The sequence below is a fragment of the Watersipora subatra genome, chromosome 1 (genome assembly GCF_963576615.1).
Source record: "Watersipora subatra chromosome 1, tzWatSuba1.1, whole genome shotgun sequence".
Taxonomy (NCBI): domain Eukaryota; kingdom Metazoa; phylum Bryozoa; class Gymnolaemata; order Cheilostomatida; family Watersiporidae; genus Watersipora; species Watersipora subatra.
The window spans coordinates 69,328,014-69,345,465 of record NC_088708.1 but is presented as its reverse complement, the minus strand read 5'-3'; the positions used below and the strand labels follow the sequence as shown (position 1 = coordinate 69,345,465).

Sequence of the window (17,452 nt, the reverse complement as noted above, 5' to 3'; positions counted from 1 at the left end):
GAAAGCCCGGTTTCAGCCTGGTCTAATCATCCAGTCGTAATCTGATCATGTGACCCATACTTCCTGCCAAATGGCGCGAACAATTTCTGCAGCATTTTTCGACTATCGCAGGTGACCAACAGGCTTGTCATGTTTATCAGAGAATAATATGCACTCCTTGGAGCTAAGGTTAAAAAATTAAACGAATTTTTATGATAAGTTCTGAGATATCAGTGCTCAAAGTGACAGCATTACAATGATGATGAAATAGACGCGTAAGGACCATAGACATGGTTTTATTGAATGTGTCACATATATTTGTGAAAATATTTCGATGAATGAGGTTGCATGAAAGTGTGAACAGAAGCCATTGTGTTCAACTATGTCCCATTTGAGCCGTTTTGGAAAGGGATTTCAATCTACGGTGTTTTCGAAGATGGTTGCGATTAACTGTTCGTTTTTGAGCTTTTAAGAGCTTGTAATCAAATTTCCACATATTTTGCACCTACAACACAGCAGAGTAAGACATGGTGAATCCTTTGATACCAAATAGCTGTAATGTGAATTTTGTTGCAAGTCAACCTTTAAAGATGTGGTTGCGTCAAATTTGAGTTGATCTTAAAAGAATTTTTTTTCTCTATCAGTTGATATGTTGTTTGTTGTGTTAGGCAATCTCATTGCCAATATATTTGAAGATTAAAATCGAAAAAATCTGATCGTGGTAAAAACGCTCAGACCAAAAAACATGCCCAGACTTGCCCAAAATGATGTCACGCGTGATTTATGTGTCAATATATCTCGTATTCACATCGGCTATTTGCGATAAAAGTCTAGTCCTACGCGGCTCTATTGGCATATATTTTACTTTGTATTTGCTCATGTTGGTTAGAATAAAATTTTAAATCCCGCTACAGATACATTATTATGAATGTTTCAAAGGCCTCAAGTAACGAAAATTGAAAATTTGTCTTACTCAGTTTCTCCAAATGTTGTGTAAACATTTGAGTTCCAACTACCAATTCTACCGGTCTACGGTAATTCTGTCAAGCAAACTATGTAGAATAAGGTCTTTGTATCAGCACAGTTCCGCCGCTACTCACACTAACGATATACAGCCTCCCAAAAGCCCCGCCCACATTATGTCCATCGGCTATCTTTGGGACAAGGCTGTATATCATTGCCCACACCGAAAACTAGTTTTTTACTACCGTAAGTAAAATAAGCAAGCTCCGTCTCTGAAAAGAATATACATAGGGATAGAGCTTTAAGGATGAGAAATCTGCTGCAAACTGAATTTGAACTCACATTCTCCAGTTCTGCTGACATCCATATGCCGTATCCAATTCACTACAATATTCTGCAAATCATGTTTTGCATCATCTTCAACAATATAATTTTATTATATAATTTTTACAAGCAAAAAGATTTTCATCTCGGCATAAAGCTATTAAAAATATTCATCAAGTTGTGGCCACTCACATAGTTTCAGCTGATACAATAAGACAAATTCATCTACTGCAGCAAACTCAAACAAAACATCATGGTTTATGCAGCACACATTCAAGTCTCTCTTTCCCCTTTATGGCAGTTTCCACACTGACAAAGCTGCTTCGGCTGGTGGGACGACATAAACATCCTGTAATCAGTAAAACAAATGCAATAAATATATGTCATTCATAGATATGTCATTCTAAAGCGTATCTATTGAAAGCTTTCAAATTGGGAGTTTGATAGATTGCGAGTGTAATTTTAAAAATGATTAAATGTTTAACAAAGGCACAAGCACGCCAAGCCAATGATTCGAAGCTTTGGTTCTGGAAGTTAAAGATTTGCATTGATCAATCGATTTTCTTCACTTTCTACAAGTGAAAAGTGAACATCTAAAGTCAAATCATAAATCTAATTTACTAGGTAAAACTGCCACAGAAAATTTGAAGCAAATGTAGCTAGGTGAACCGATAAAAAATATAAAACGATGATTAGTGATAGCAAAAAGTTATGATTTTATTAATTAGTACATGTATTAATGAGTACTAAAATATTACCTTTAATATATTCATCAATCTAAGCCATTGTATTGCTAGATGCTATGGATTAAAGAGAAGCCGTCAAGAACTCACTGTACATACGTATCTCGCGCGTGCAGGAAATTACATTTTAGCCTCAAACAGGGAAATATAATCTGAATGTAAACTCAACAGGAAACTATGGGAGACTCAAAGTAAAAGATAAATTTACCTCCATTCTCCGATCTTCCTCCGTAGAACTTTAACCACCTGATACCCAGCAAACTCGGAGTCACCTTCACAGTAACGTCACAGCAATTTTTACAATTATGTTGTTCACCAATAAAACGTGTCGATCGAGTAATTAATCAAAGTTACGATGTTACTACAATTTAGTAAATATCGATGTCCATGCGATTTAATAATAGCGTAAAATCCTTAAATTTGAGATCACAGACAACGCGTTTTACTAGTGATAACATTTATTACGACCTATATAAAAATTTCGCGCTGATGATGGGCTAATGATAATGACGCGACCTTATATTTATCGCTCGTGGTTTTTTTTACAGATGTATTACTAGTGATGTCACGAAAGAAGCACCCGCTGGAACGTGAGCTTTTTAAAAGAGGGCCTCATTCAAACACATATATCTCTGGACAGGGTTGGTCTACAAAGACAAAAATGGCATCAAATTGTAGCTGATGTTTTAGCCTTTTATGTGTCTTAATTTCATTAAATCGATTTTTTTTTGACGCAACCACATCTTGAAGGAGTCTACTAATAACCTTGAACTTAGTATAGTCTAATGAGCTGGTGGGAGTGGTTATGTTGACATAGAGGCATTTTAAAAACCTGTCATCCAGAGAAATGATAATTTGCCAAATTAAGATCAACCTAATCTGTTTGTTCATGAATAAATAGCATCCAGGACTAGGAATGAGACCAGTTGGTCAAGGGAAAATAATACAGGAAAATGTCTTGGAAAAAGGCTACCTTTTTACGTGCCAGAAAGATAAAGATGAAGAACAGTATATTAATAGATTGCAAGATAAAAGTGAACAGGTTTAGAGCATAATAAGGCAAACAACAGCAGTAAGCTTAGACAGCAGGTTAGTGAAGGTCTATTATGGTGCTTCACCAAATGTAAGATACCATAAAACCTTTATTTGAACGCTAGCCGCTTTATTTTTCAACCCTTCCCTTAGGGTGCTGCTTTATTAAAGGTAACGTTCAAGTTAAGGGTGGCGTTGTATTTTTTAAACACCTCATCAGAATGATGAAAAGATGAAATCAACCCTTTCATGGGTGAAACGAATGTCGCCTATATTTTGTACTCTTCTTCGGGCGGTGCGACATTAACCCTTTTGAACACAAGAAATTTGCTAACTTACATCTAAATTGTCGTAGAATTTCTACATACAATGTAAATATGCACGAGGAAGCTGATACATTTCTCTAATAGTTGATAGCTGTAGTTGTAGCTTACTATTTACCAACGATGATCTGGTGCCTGTGTTGCCATTTGTTGGAGCTTTCAAGTTTTTATTTCATCATAAATTAAAAGTTATATTTTCAATTTATAACTATATAAAATGAAGTTAAGAACGTGTAAGAACTCAGTGCTACCAGATTTCTTACACGTCTGTCTCGAAGTTAAGAACTCTGCACGCAGTACATTGTAATGTTACATTTTCTTGCAGATCATAACCACAAAATGCACTAAAGTTATTGTAGGTAACTATAGTTACTAAGGTTAACATATTGTTTTGTTACTATTTTTTAATGACGATGTTTTTGATGATTTTTAACAGGCAGTGATTGCATTAAATAATTACAATGGGTTTCTATACCACTCAATACGTCTATGCGATATTTTCGCCTGGTGATGCCAACACAAGGCATGAAATGAACTAAAATCATATAATCGTATACCAAATAATCTTTCATTGTAATCGTAGCAAAACAGACTATATTTAGCCATTACTTGCTGATGATTTCACATTTACATGTATATTTAAACACTTGTGCAGTTTTATTTTTCCTCTCAATTTATTTCAACAAAATACTTGCATGATATGAATTTTAAAAGTTACAGTTGTGTGAAAATTTTAACAGTTGTTTTCTTTTTTCTCTTAATTCATTTGAACTGCACAAAACATTTTTCCCATGATATGAAGTTTAAAAGTTAGAATGGTAAATGTTGGATACGTTAAATATAAATACATTTTCTGTCCAAAGACTTTTTATTACCCGGGCAATGCCGGGCATTTATCTAGCGCTATATATAGCATATAAAATATGGTAGAGCCGATTGTAAACCCTCCATTTGCTCAGATCAGCTTAGCAATAGGACACTTTAGCCTACTATCAGTGTCATACCATCATTCTCATTCTGCACCCATGGCAACACTTCCTGTTTGTATATACGTGTGGATCTCTGCTTTTGTTCTCATATGAGCGTATAGCAGGCAGACTGCACGTCTCTCTCTCTAGATTATGATTTCTAGTTTCTTATTGACATACTTATTTGACAACTTGCTGAATCTAGCATTAATAGATGCTCTAGATAAATGTCTCTCTAGCTCTCCTGTTATTGATAGCTCATCAGAGCACTTCCTATTTTCAACTAGTATCAATCAATCATTCTTTTCAGCCACCTTCCCTCTGGATCTCTTCAAAACTCGTCTCCAACTGCAGTATTCAACAGGAAGTGCTACCAAGAATAAAGGGATGATGTCGGTGGCCCGTGGAATCGGTCAGTGTATAGCAATAAGCTATTTCAACAGCTTTGGTGTTTTTTATTTTTTATAGTCAGTTTTATTGCGAGGTCAGTTTTATTCCTTTCTATTAGCTATCTCCTATTGTGAATTGTGGTCACAGTTGCTCAACGCATCAGCTCATCGTCTGCGCTGCAATGGACCAAAATGAGTTCTTTAGTTTCAACTTGTTTTAATTTAGATAAAACTTTGATCATCTCAACATCTTCCGAGTTTAAATACCTTAACCCTGTTTTTGCCTAATACGTCATCCCCAACCTTTGCACAGCCCTGGAATAAATTCAGTACATAGACCTTTGAAAACATAATGTTGTTTTACCGAATATTAAACTTATTTATGATTCAAACTAGTTCAAGCTTATTATGTAGTCTTATAGCATGTATATGAATCTTATAAAATTTTATTTGCCACTCTGAAAGTTTAACAGCACACAAATGATCTGATGGAAAGATGTGTTTCATCATTATGAGTAATGTATAAAAACGGTTGCCATATTTTATTGTTCTTATATGTAATGTTGAAATGTATATACATTCTTCTAAATTCTTCTATCCGTGATTGTTCCTTATTTGCCTGCAACTTCTTTACGATTGCAACGGCCTTGACCAAATTTAATGTTCAGAAAAAACTGAACAATATTTAAATAGTTTCTGGTACATACTGTATGGCCTTAATCACTTTCTTATCTGCTACAATTGCTAAGAAACTGACTTCAAAAATTCTTTTATAATTACTTTATTACATTTTAACTTGTTTCTAACTAAATGAGAAAAGATTTAGCTGAAATTGAACGATTAATATATGAATAAAAGCATAATAATATGAATAATTAGTTTTAGTTGCACAACTCATTGAAAGCTTATGGAGCGTAAAATCTAAGTTCATGTAAAAAAACACATACATCTCAAACAGCATGGCACTTGTTTGCTTAGATTCTCGGGTTGTTTCATGAAGAATATTACAGTCACAAGTTTAATGTTGCCTGAGTCTAGTGAAACCTTTGAGAAATGATTCTCCATTGAAATGAGTTGTATACATCATCAAATTTCGGTGAATATAAGAGGTTCGGATCTCTAGATTATTATATAACAATGACAAAGCTTCGCACTCAAATTGGAATGGCTGACTTTTTGATTCAGTGGGCATACTAGTGGCGTCTGACTGCCTGGTGCAATCGGTGAACGAATTCAAATTTTGAATGATGTCATGTGTGTGTGTGTGTGTGGTATCGGAAAGGAACAAAATATTTTGCAGGATAAATTTATCGTATTTCTTGTAAGTGTTACGTTAAGGTCTATACAAAGGTAAGCGCATTACAATTATATATATTTATGGCTGTATGACTACAACAGACTTGTTTGTGCAAACATTCTCATCAGTGTTATACCTTTAGTGGAAACTGTGCTGTATCTGTACTATTACGTATTGTGTTAACAAAGATGTGATTTAAGTAAATATGTTATCTGCGAGGGCATATCGAGGGCATATCGTGTGTCATTATCACAGCTGAGCGGCTTTCCTTTGGATTAGCAATTAGAATTCTGCATGTCTTCATGGGATATTTTGACATAATTATTTGCTAAAGTGATTCCCGTTCAAAAATCAAATCTTACAAAATGTATCTTTTATCATAGACGTCTCCCTGTTCACTCTATTGCTGAAGTTATTAAACATTTTCTGGCAGTATCACCACCAGGGCTATGTTACACCACCAGGGCTATGTAACACCACCAGGGCTATGTAACACCACCAGGGCTATGTAACACCACCAGGGCTATGTAACACCATCAGGGCTATGTAACACCACCAGGGCTATGTAACACCACCAGGGCTATGTAACACCACCAGGGCTATGTAACACCACCAGGGCTATGTAACACCACCAGGGCTATGTAACACCACCAGGGCTATGTAACACCACCAGGGCTATGTAACACCACCAGGGCTATGTAACACCACCAGGGCTATGTAACACCACCAGGGCTATGTAACACCACCAGGGCTATGTAACACCACCAGGGCTATGTAACACCACCAGGGCTATGTAACACCACCAGGGCTATGTAACACCACCAGGGCTATGTCCCAAAATGCCCTTCCTATGTTTCATTACTTGGAATAATTGCCTCCACATTATATAGATGGAACGAAAATAAAAAAATGATTTTTTTATTTTAACTATCGGCATTAAATTGTTCGGAGATTACATGTATTCTAAAAGGTTGGTCTCTCTGTTTAAATAGCGAGCCTGTTGGTGATGGGTACTCCAAGTACTTGACTAGGAGCATGACAGGCACTCTCTGATGGTGTGAATAACAGTTTAATAAGATCATTGATGCTTGCTGTTATTTTACACATTTATTTACAGCTTGTAGTGCTTATCCAATGATTCATCAACTTTCATTCAAATGCCATGTGTGTTTGGAGCTATGAAAGCATTGGTATGTTATTGTAAGCGCTTGAGTGTTTTGTATTGAGAGTAAATTGCACTCTTGGATTAGTTCTCATATTGTTGCTTCACTACTTTACAATTCTGGTACTCATGGTTTTTGTTTTGCAGTCGTTGATGAAGGCTTCTTCAGGTTGTGGAAAGGTCTCTCTCCAGCTCTCTACAGACACTATAGTGAGTCGTCTCCTTAGTCACATGTTTCACTGACTATTTTTGTCTCCCATATATTAATAGCTGACCCATGTCTAATTGCTTCTCTTTGGCTAGTTAATATCCTATCCTATGCCTGTTGCCTCTGAGCCCAGGCTACGAGACTCCTTGGCTAGTTAGTATCATATACTATGCCTGTTGCCTCAGAGCCCAGGCTACGAGACTCCTTGGCTAGTTAATATCGTATACTATGCCTGTTGCCTCAGAGCCCAGGCTACGAGGACTTAACTGTCAGATACTAATTCCTTTATATTTAATGCCACTGCCCTTTCTCTGTAGTTTCAACTTCCCTCTCCACTTCCACATTTTATGATTATATTCTAATTTTATTCTTACTTCCAGATTTGTTATTTTTGAGCTAATTATGGCCACAAAATTCAAATCTTGTGATTACTAAACATCCATTACAAAATCTCATCTTAGCCAAGTGGGTCGCATTTTCTTGAGCTTATGCTAATTATAGTCATAGAACCGCCAAGTTTTATTTGGATAATAGTTATCTGAATATGATGTAAACATTATTCGCCCGCTGATAACATTGAACTCAAATAGCCTTCATAAAGGGCTAAGGTCTAGTGAGTAAGTTTTTGTGGTGCTTAACATCTCTGTTCTTTAAATTATTTGCAGAATAAGTTCTGCATTAATGCTAGCCATTACCTAGATGGCTTTATCTGGATAACGGCCGATTCAGGGGGATATTTGTCTGCGTTCACGCGGCTCACATGTGCTATCATCGGTTGCAATTCAATTTTTCATTTACAGCAAGCTGACTGTTGCACGATTGACCCTGACCTTTTATTACAGCAACTCTATTTTTCTTTAATCTTGAGATGGAATAAGCGATACCTTGTAATACCATACTAAACAGCAGTAATATCTCATCAGTAACACGCATGTTTGGACTTTTAACAAGACTCTTCAGAGCTTATTATTTTGAATAGACTGTTTTATCAAAATCATAAACATTGAATTTTGGAGCTTACATACGATACGGTATCTTGTGGTAAATGATTTGAGCATTTCTGTTCATAATCGCTGCTAATTAGTAGAGGTGGAATGAGACAGGTTTTTTTAAGTTCGAGACGAGACTCGAGACACTGTCTTGTAAAAATTCGAGACTCGAAACACAAGACAGTAAAATAGTGAGCATTTGGTGATGATTTCCCTACACAAGGACTAGTGTACTTGATGTATAAAATTGATAAACCTCGTTTTAAATTGAATTTTCACCTGGTGTAAACGATTTAAATACAACATTTTAATAGCGATATGCATGTACTTTTTGTAAACAAAAGTGATACAAACAGTTCTAAAATAGCGAAGTTATGTATTTCTAAGAATTTTGAGCTTGATTGATAATAATTATTATAAACATATTGCTTTGTACATGTATATTTTCCCATCTATTGAATAGGTCTTACTTTTTAATGTAATAAAATGTGTAATGAAACCGAGAGCCGTCGATCTACAAAGAAGTACCGCAACTAAAAAAACACACGATAACACTTTCATTCTTTTTGTTTCATTCATGTTAAGTTTTGTTTGTGTATTAACTGTAGTATGTGAGTTATATTTAAATTGTACTCATGAAATTATATGAATTACTGTATATATACTTATATTGAACTAACGAAAATGTCATTGTGACCCGAACACGGACTATGGTCGACACGGCCTTTAGTTCGTTTCTCCGTGTCCGGGCAAGTTTTACCCGCAATTGGTAGTATATAAAAGAGGCCCGAATTTTATGAAGGGCAGTTGGTGTTTGAACACGATACGATAAAATACAGACATATTACTCGCAACAGTCTTATTTATTAAATCGAATTATCCGGAGGGTAATTGGATATGACCTATTGTATCTGTTTTAAGGACATCGAACCAGACTACAATATATTAACAGGTTCGTTGTCCCGACTACATGATTAGACTCGGTGGCCAACATAATCAATAACAACACGTAGTAACGGACCGGGTATAACTTTAAAGGCAGTTGCCCGCAATACATTACAATATATGGAGTTGTTGTTACTGCGAGAAGCCATGTTTTAACAGCCGTGCGCAGGCGCTTTAGTTCTATTTCCTGTCTCGAGTTCGGCAACAGTTAGGTCGAGACGAGACCGAGACGAGACCGAGACGAGACCGAGACGAGACCGAGACGAGACAGGTCGATACTCGAGATGTCTCGTGTCTCGTTCCACCTCTTCTAATTAGCTGCTTGATCGTGTCTAGCACAATGGTGTTCTACAATTTGTGTCTGTTGCAATAGATTCTCTTGATTTATAATGTTCAGTCTGACAGTAGAGCGTAGTTAAACTTTAACAATTGGATGGATCTGTTCCCATGTTTGCTTCACATGTTAAAACTTATATGTTGGATACTATTCTTATAGTGGTACATAATATTTTGTCTAATTCGTTCCGCAGTTTATGAAAACAATTGCAAATGTTTTGAGTAATCACATTTAACATTAAAACAAGTACATATATTAACATTTGTAAAGCAAATAAAAGTCTAAATTATATATAAAAACTAAAATAATAATCAGTTAACAAAGTTGTTATTTTTACCTTAAATTAAAAACCCATGAACAGCGGTGTAGGCTCAGCAATGGACAATAGGTTCCGTGGTGGAGTGAGTTAGAGAACACTATCTTACTTTAACTTTCACTAAATACTGTTTAATTTAACTTATGTTATATATTACAAAGTACAAAATTGTGGTGTTTTGAAAAATTTTGGGTTTGTTGAAAATTACATCATATATTGAAACAAGCATTCGTATGTAGAGGTGATCATTAATCCATATTTGGCTATAATCGCTTTATTATTAGGACAGACAAATTTTTCCATGACGCAATCGCTTTCTCTGAGATACATGATCTCTGAGATAGGTCGTCCATATACTCTATCCTTGATGTACTTTAGATAGCAAAATGAGGCGTAGTTGTACATTTGCTTAAAACACTCCGTCTAGCAACTTAAGTCAGCATTAACTATGTTTGGGTATTTTACTTGTCACTGAGGACTATTGAGTAAATGGTATTACCCTATGCAATGTTAACAAACCAGTTGTATATATAGTAACATGAGTTTTCAGTCTGTTAAGTATTTTAGTACTAGCTGAATGTCCGGCATTGCATGGGTATTAAAAACAGCTTGTAAACAGTGGCAGGTAATGTAGTTGCCATTAGCTAGTTTAAGTAAGATAGTATCCGTATTGCTAAACTTACTAATAAGAACTGTGAGAGCAAGCTTTAGTGATGTCGCGTGTAACACAGAGTTGCTATGCGTATTTTAACTGAGATAATGACTACCTATTTACCCAATGAATCCATGTAATGTGTAGTGTAATGGGTTAGCTCGTCACCTTGTGAACGAAAAGTTCTGAGATAAAATCTTCTGCAATACGGATATTTCATTCCTTGATTTTAATCGCTATGACTACACATATGGTGCCCAAAAACAAACACTGAGATTTATATATGTAGATTGTTTAAAGGTTGACTTGCAACAAAATTCACATTACAGTTATTTGGTATCAAAAGATTCGCCATGTCTTACTCTGTTGTGTGGTAGGTGCCAAATATGTGGAAATGTGATTAAAAGCTCTTAAAAGCTCAAAAACAAAAAGCCGCCGTAGATTGAAATCTCTTGATTTCGATGACGTATCCGCGGATTTTGGTTATTGTCTTGTCACGTGATGTTCTCGCGTCCATTGAAAGGCCAATACAAAGCTCAATATCAAACTTATCGTAGCAATAGTTTATTACAAACACTTCGGGTTTTACCTAAGACCCCGTATCAAATATAGATGCTCGCTACTTTACAGTTTCAGCTTGGCCATTTCGTCCGACTATTCAACATACGTGTTACTACATGTCCGAGTTGCGATCATAAAAAATGTCAAATTCTGAAGAGTTAAGACCCTGGCGTTTTGAGCCTGACGCTCTATCTGAAGAAGATCCTCAACAGAAGATCCTCAAACCTCCCAGGAAGTAAGCACTTCCACTAGCCAGCTCTTATGTGCCAAGCTAGCTAGTAATAATAGTTTTAGCTTGAGAGTGATAGAACGAATATTATTATATACATGTATATGATTTTAATTATGATAATTATCGCTTCATATTGCGAAAAAGTAATTACAGATTTTTCTCGAATGACAAAATTAACAATTTTAATATTTAAATCTAGTGCTGCACTGATATACTGTTGGATAACATCGACCTGGTGTATTAGCTTTGGTTGCATAGACATATCTGTTCATTTCTTTAGGAGCTAATACCACCGGCTACAGAGTGGTGTGTCTGCAAGTGCTGTCAAGACATGCCATTTCTTCCTGAATGTTTGTGCTGCCATGATGCTGAGTATGCGCATCGTCTCCGTGACTGCGGGGAGCACGAATGCCTGTGTATGCATCCTGGTGTGGACGAACTTGTGGCGCCTGCACCCCTTGAGTTGGGGTGAAATAATTACCTGCGATATCATAGTGAGTTAGATTTTCATTTAATGCCAATAACACCAAAGCTATGCTAATGTGTCATGCATTATCTACAATTCTTGTGTTACACATTTAATGCATCGGTTGAACACACATATTCTGAACTTGTGGAACACAAGGAGAATTGTTTTATTTGGCTTGTACACTTACTACAGTAGAGAGTTTATTAGTTTTATGATTTTATTATATAAAGATCGAGATTATTTTGTTGATCAGCAATTATTGTTTTTCAATAATTGTTTTGGTAGATAATCTATTCCCATTTGGAGAGCCATCGCCAAATGCTCGGAAAAGGTTGTGTGCATACCGCAATCTTGTGTTTTGGTTTATGCCGCAAATCTTGTTTGAAAGTCTGCAAACTCTTCTTCATCATCCGTTGGTGGGAAAAGAGCCCGAATCTTAGACACCAAGCAGGCAGGTAGAGGCCGTCGCTCACCGCGATGAATTTGCGGCATAAGCCAAAACACAAGCTTGCGGTATGCACACAACCTTTGTAACAACATCCGTTGTAATGGACCTCACTCTCAGGCCGTGGAAAATTAGATCGAACTGGCATCGCTTGAAGCTCCATGGCGCTTGAAGCTCCATGAGCTTCCAGCTCCATGGCGTTAGAGCTGGTGGTCTCCGTTGACTGCAAAGTGAAAAAGTTACGACCAACAATCACTTTCACATTATTTGAATGAATTATTTAGCTAGATCAGCAACTTCATGTTTATGTATTAATAACTACTAAAAAATTTCGGTTTTTGTCAGGCTGTGAAGTAAAAACTGTCAAAGTTTTACCTTGACAAGATGGCTGCTGACTATTAAACCGCAGCTCTGATCCATCATAGTGTAGGCCCCGTATAGTGCGCAATGCCCCGGACTATCACATCTACTGTCACCTGCCAAATCAAGCTCCCAATCGATTGCTGCCATCAGTCCCTCGTTATGCAGGGTGTACTGCTCAGCAATACACTGTAAAATATTGTAAAACTTCATTATACAAGATTAATTTGTATCATTATCATTAGTCTAAGAATGTAGAATCCTCTTCCCCCTTTTTGTGTTATATTATGATGAAGAATCAGAATTTCAAATTATAATATATTTCGCTTGAAGGATGACATATTTTCATTTCAAGAAAAAAATTGTTTCTAAATGTCGTTATTCAATTAGTGTGCCAAGCTTTTACTCACATTTTCCAAGTTTATGGGTAAATATTAACACTCACACCATGTAAGTATTCTCTTTGTTGGTAGAGGCAGACGCTGTGGCTTGGTATCGCGATGTTCAGGAGCGACAGAAAACGGAGGTTCTGCGTAAGGCATCCGCCAGAAAAGAGTGATGCAGCTGCCAGCAGGGGGTTGATGACGTGAGCTCTGTTCACCCTGGCAGTTGTTTCCCAAGTGTACGATTGGTGACAGGAGAGGCACATGTAACCTTGAACTCTACCCATCCGCCTTCTGGCACCATCGTGAATGAGCAGAGGAGGGCGCAGGCGTGACAGTGAAATAGTCGCTGGAGTGCTGTCACACTTACTATTATTTTCTCCTCTTTGAAAGAGGATTCGGGTCTGAAATCACAACACAATAGTTGACTTGCAATGAGATTTGTACAACATCATTTCCTGTTATTATATCATATTTGCTTGATCAGAAAAAGAATAAATATATAGCCATGCAATCATGACACAGATTTTACAAAACCTTATCAGAATCCATGATATTGTAAACATAAAAATGTGAGTAATAACTCTATGGATATTCTTTATATTTTGTCAAGTTTGGTTAAGTTCAGCTCTATCTTACATGTAATTGGAGTGTTTGACGCTGGCCAACATAGCGCTCAAACTCTTCCCAGTCTTCAGTGGTTGGCACAAACTCTTCATCATCTAATGCTAATAATAATCATCTAATAATACTAATATGCTATTAACGATGATACCAGAAAATGACAATAACTATTTTATATAACATATCTATAAGTGAGTGGGGTTAAGAAATTTGGCAAAATTAATCGTGAAACTTATAACATTATTTTATCAATTATAGATTAATATATTACGTTTTACAGATAGATATGCAGTATGAATTAGTTTTGTTATTATAATAAGAATAATACACGTAATTAAAAAGACAAAATACTAATAATATCATATTACAATTAAATGACATTAATATTGTAATATTAAATATAGATTAATACAGTAGTATTTGGAGAATACTAGAAAATAACCCGAGTTACTACTACTAATACAAGTGGTTCATAAAATAAATTACTCACGTGCTTTGGTGGCATGTGGAGTATGCAAACAGGTTAGAAAACATGTTGTTTTTGAAATGGCGAAAACAAGGGTAAGAGTAAGCAGGCGAATAAATAAAGTTTGTCACATCCAGCTTCACCCAGTTGCTCCACGCCCGGTGAAGGTCTGGTCTTTTCTCTGCTCTTGGCTAAGAAAAAAAGTGCTTCTCAGCTTGCTAGCTGCACAAACACGATGTGGCACGTTAGAGATTATGACGAATTGAAATTAACAAGTTTAATTCGAGAAAGCGTATCGGTTATTTGCGATAGATCAAACTTGAACTGAAACTAACATTATCTGATCATGTGACTTACAATTCCCGCCATATGGCGCGAACAACTTCTACAGCATTTTTCGACCATCATAGCGGACCAAAAGGCTCATCATTTTTATCAGAGGATGATATGCAATCGTTCAAGCTAAGTTTAAAAAATTAAACATATTTTTATGCTATGTTTTGAGATATCAGTGTTCAAAGTTGCAGCATTACGATGCCGATTAAATAGATGCATAAGAACAATAGACATGGTTTTTATCGCAAGCGTGAAGTATATTTGTGAAAATAGTTCGACGAATAAGGATGCATGAAAGTGTAAACATAAACCATCTCCCACACATACGTCACATTTTAGCTGTTTTGGAAAACGAATCCAAACTAGGGCGGTCTCGTGTCGCTGCGATTTTCTGTTCGTTTTTGAGCTTTTAAGAGCTTTTAATCACATTCCCACATATTTGGCACCTACTACACAACAGAGTAAGACATGGCGAATCTTTTGATACCAAATAACTGTAATGTGAATTTTGTTGCAAGTCAACCTTTAACTTTGCATTTTTGCTAATCATCAGCAAACCATTTGTGACAAAAGTCTAAAATGTGGAAGATTTTTTTAATAATTTTACTGTAGAAATGAGACCAAGACTCTGCATAAGGTTCATTTAGCTGTTGTTTGCCTTTAGTTGATCGATGACTTCCAGGTTTGTCTAGTTGCAAGGTTATATACAATGTAGGTAATGGATAATCCTTATGTACCTGGTGAATCATCTAAAATATTTCCAGTGTTATAATCGAGCATCTGGAATTCACATGAGCTAGTATAATATACATAGCTAATATAATATACATAGCTAATATAATATACATAGCTAATATAATATATATGTAGCTAATATAAGCTATAACACCCAATGTAATGAAAGATGCAATCTGTATTTTAGCAAATATTAATACCTGACCTTGTGATATTCTACGTTTGGAAAATTTAACCCCTTGTAATGAAAATAGTTCTTTGAAATATTACGCTGTGTCAATCATGACCAGAACAGAAACGTTTTACCACTCTGTAATGTCTTCCATATTGGTCTCCCCATGACTCTCAAAATTGTTCTCTTGTGTTTGGTTCATCGCTCTCCAACAGAAGTTGATGTTAATGCTGTCAATAGTTTCTGGTGTGAGAAGGCAATACTAAACTGAATCAAATATTATGAACCTCTAAATATCTGTGGTGTACTTATTGATCATGTAGATCAGGGGTGTCAAACTCATTTTCACCGAGGGCCACATCAGCGTAATGGCTGTCCTCAAAGGGCCAGATGTAACTTATAATTGTAGCGAAATGTAATCGAATAATGTAAAATAACTTAATCTAGTCTTTGATATTAAATAACTCTGATTTTATTACTTAAAGTTGCAAACAGAACAGTTGCACAGCAAAACATGCAGAACACTTGTTTTCGAAAAAAAATCCGAAAAATTACACAATACCCATTAACATGGGCATACTTTCAGTAAAATCGAAAGTTGTGAGCTGCTAAAAACATGAATTTGTTTGCATACACACATTAAACCTGCAAAGACTAAATAATTGCAACAGCAATAACGCAAAATCAATATGTAAGCAGCAAAAGATCAAAAAATTATTTGCTGAAACAAAGTTAGACTTGCACCAAAGAAATTGCAAAATATACAGTGTTTGACTAAAATTACTTATTTATTACATACAATACAAAATTATGAATATTATTCATCCATGTGCAGTTAGTCATAAACATGAAAATCACGAAACTATAATTTCGAATTTTTCCTCGCGAGTATTATCCTTCAAAGCATAGCAAATCTACATCCCAATATAACTCAAATAAACTGTCATAAACATGTTTCAAACAATAAAAATATGTTCAGTAACTCTGTTCTTGACTTTTCAGACGCGGTTCTAAGAATCAATATGATCCTATCGATATTGAATGATAACTTTAGTCTGACTACGGCTGACAGCCGAAAAAGTGCATTTTTATTCTAGCATAACGATTCAAATCGACAAAATTAAAAAAGTTAGTAAAAACTTTGAAACATAAAACATAATGTTTCAATTCGATTTATGCAATCTTTCACTGTCTTACCCTTTCTGAATCTGCATATTTACTTCTGGAGTTGAAAAAATTGATCACGAACGATAAATTTTCAAGTGACCGCGATGATTTTCGGTTTAGCTAGATGTCGAAATGGGTGTAGTATTTTAGTTATAACTTTTGCCAAAGAGATCATTGAAGCATATTTGTACGTTTGTTTGATTGACCAGGATTTTTTTTTGACTAATCAAAATTATTCTTATGTAATGTAAAAATAACAATACAAGGAATACATAAATTTGTGAGGCAAGATAACTCGCGTTGGTGTGCCTAGCAACGTTATAAATACCGGAGTTAACCCTGTCTCGTGCGAATGAGTAGTTAAGCTCTCGCGGGCCCCATAAAATGGAAGTGGCGGGCCATGCGTTTGACACCTGTGATGTAGATGAAGGTATGCTGTTAAAGATCACAAAGAAAATACTAATTCCACCTTCAGGCAGGCTAGTAGCTGTTTTTATGGGCATTAAGTCGTTCTTATCATATTATAATCCAATGTTTTCATATATTGCATTCGTTAAGGTTGTTCCGTCTATCTTTTAACCTGGTGCTGGTTTGTTGTTTGTTGTGTGCCTGTATAGCACTGAAGTCCTGTGTGTTGAATTGGCTTCCTTCGGCATAAGCTATTGACTACATTCACTTGCGGTCAAATTATACACACACTTTCAGCCGCTCAAGGTCCAAACACACTAGGCGATTTTATCGTGTGCGTCATGAGGAGCGCGGAGATATCGCTGGCGTGTGCCTAAACACACTCGAGCGATTTACCAGCAAACGATAACGCGGATACGCTCACAAACTGCCAATAAAATTCCGTATCATTAGTTTCTTCAGAGTTG

The 17,452-nt window shown here is 36.0% G+C and overlaps 1 protein-coding gene across 2 annotated transcripts in view; it reads left to right on the top strand.

The window, feature by feature from the left end:
* Nucleotides 1-17,452, top strand: part of LOC137385563 (mitochondrial uncoupling protein 4-like) — a 32,347-nt gene that overhangs the window by 4,247 nt on the left and 10,648 nt on the right. For both annotated transcript variants that reach the window (XM_068072047.1, XM_068072048.1), the window contains exons 4-5: nt 4,643-4,744; nt 7,328-7,390. In XM_068072047.1, coding sequence (XP_067928148.1) covers nt 4,643-4,744; nt 7,328-7,390 — 165 coding nt within the window. The remainder of the gene's footprint in view (nt 1-4,642; nt 4,745-7,327; nt 7,391-17,452) is intronic.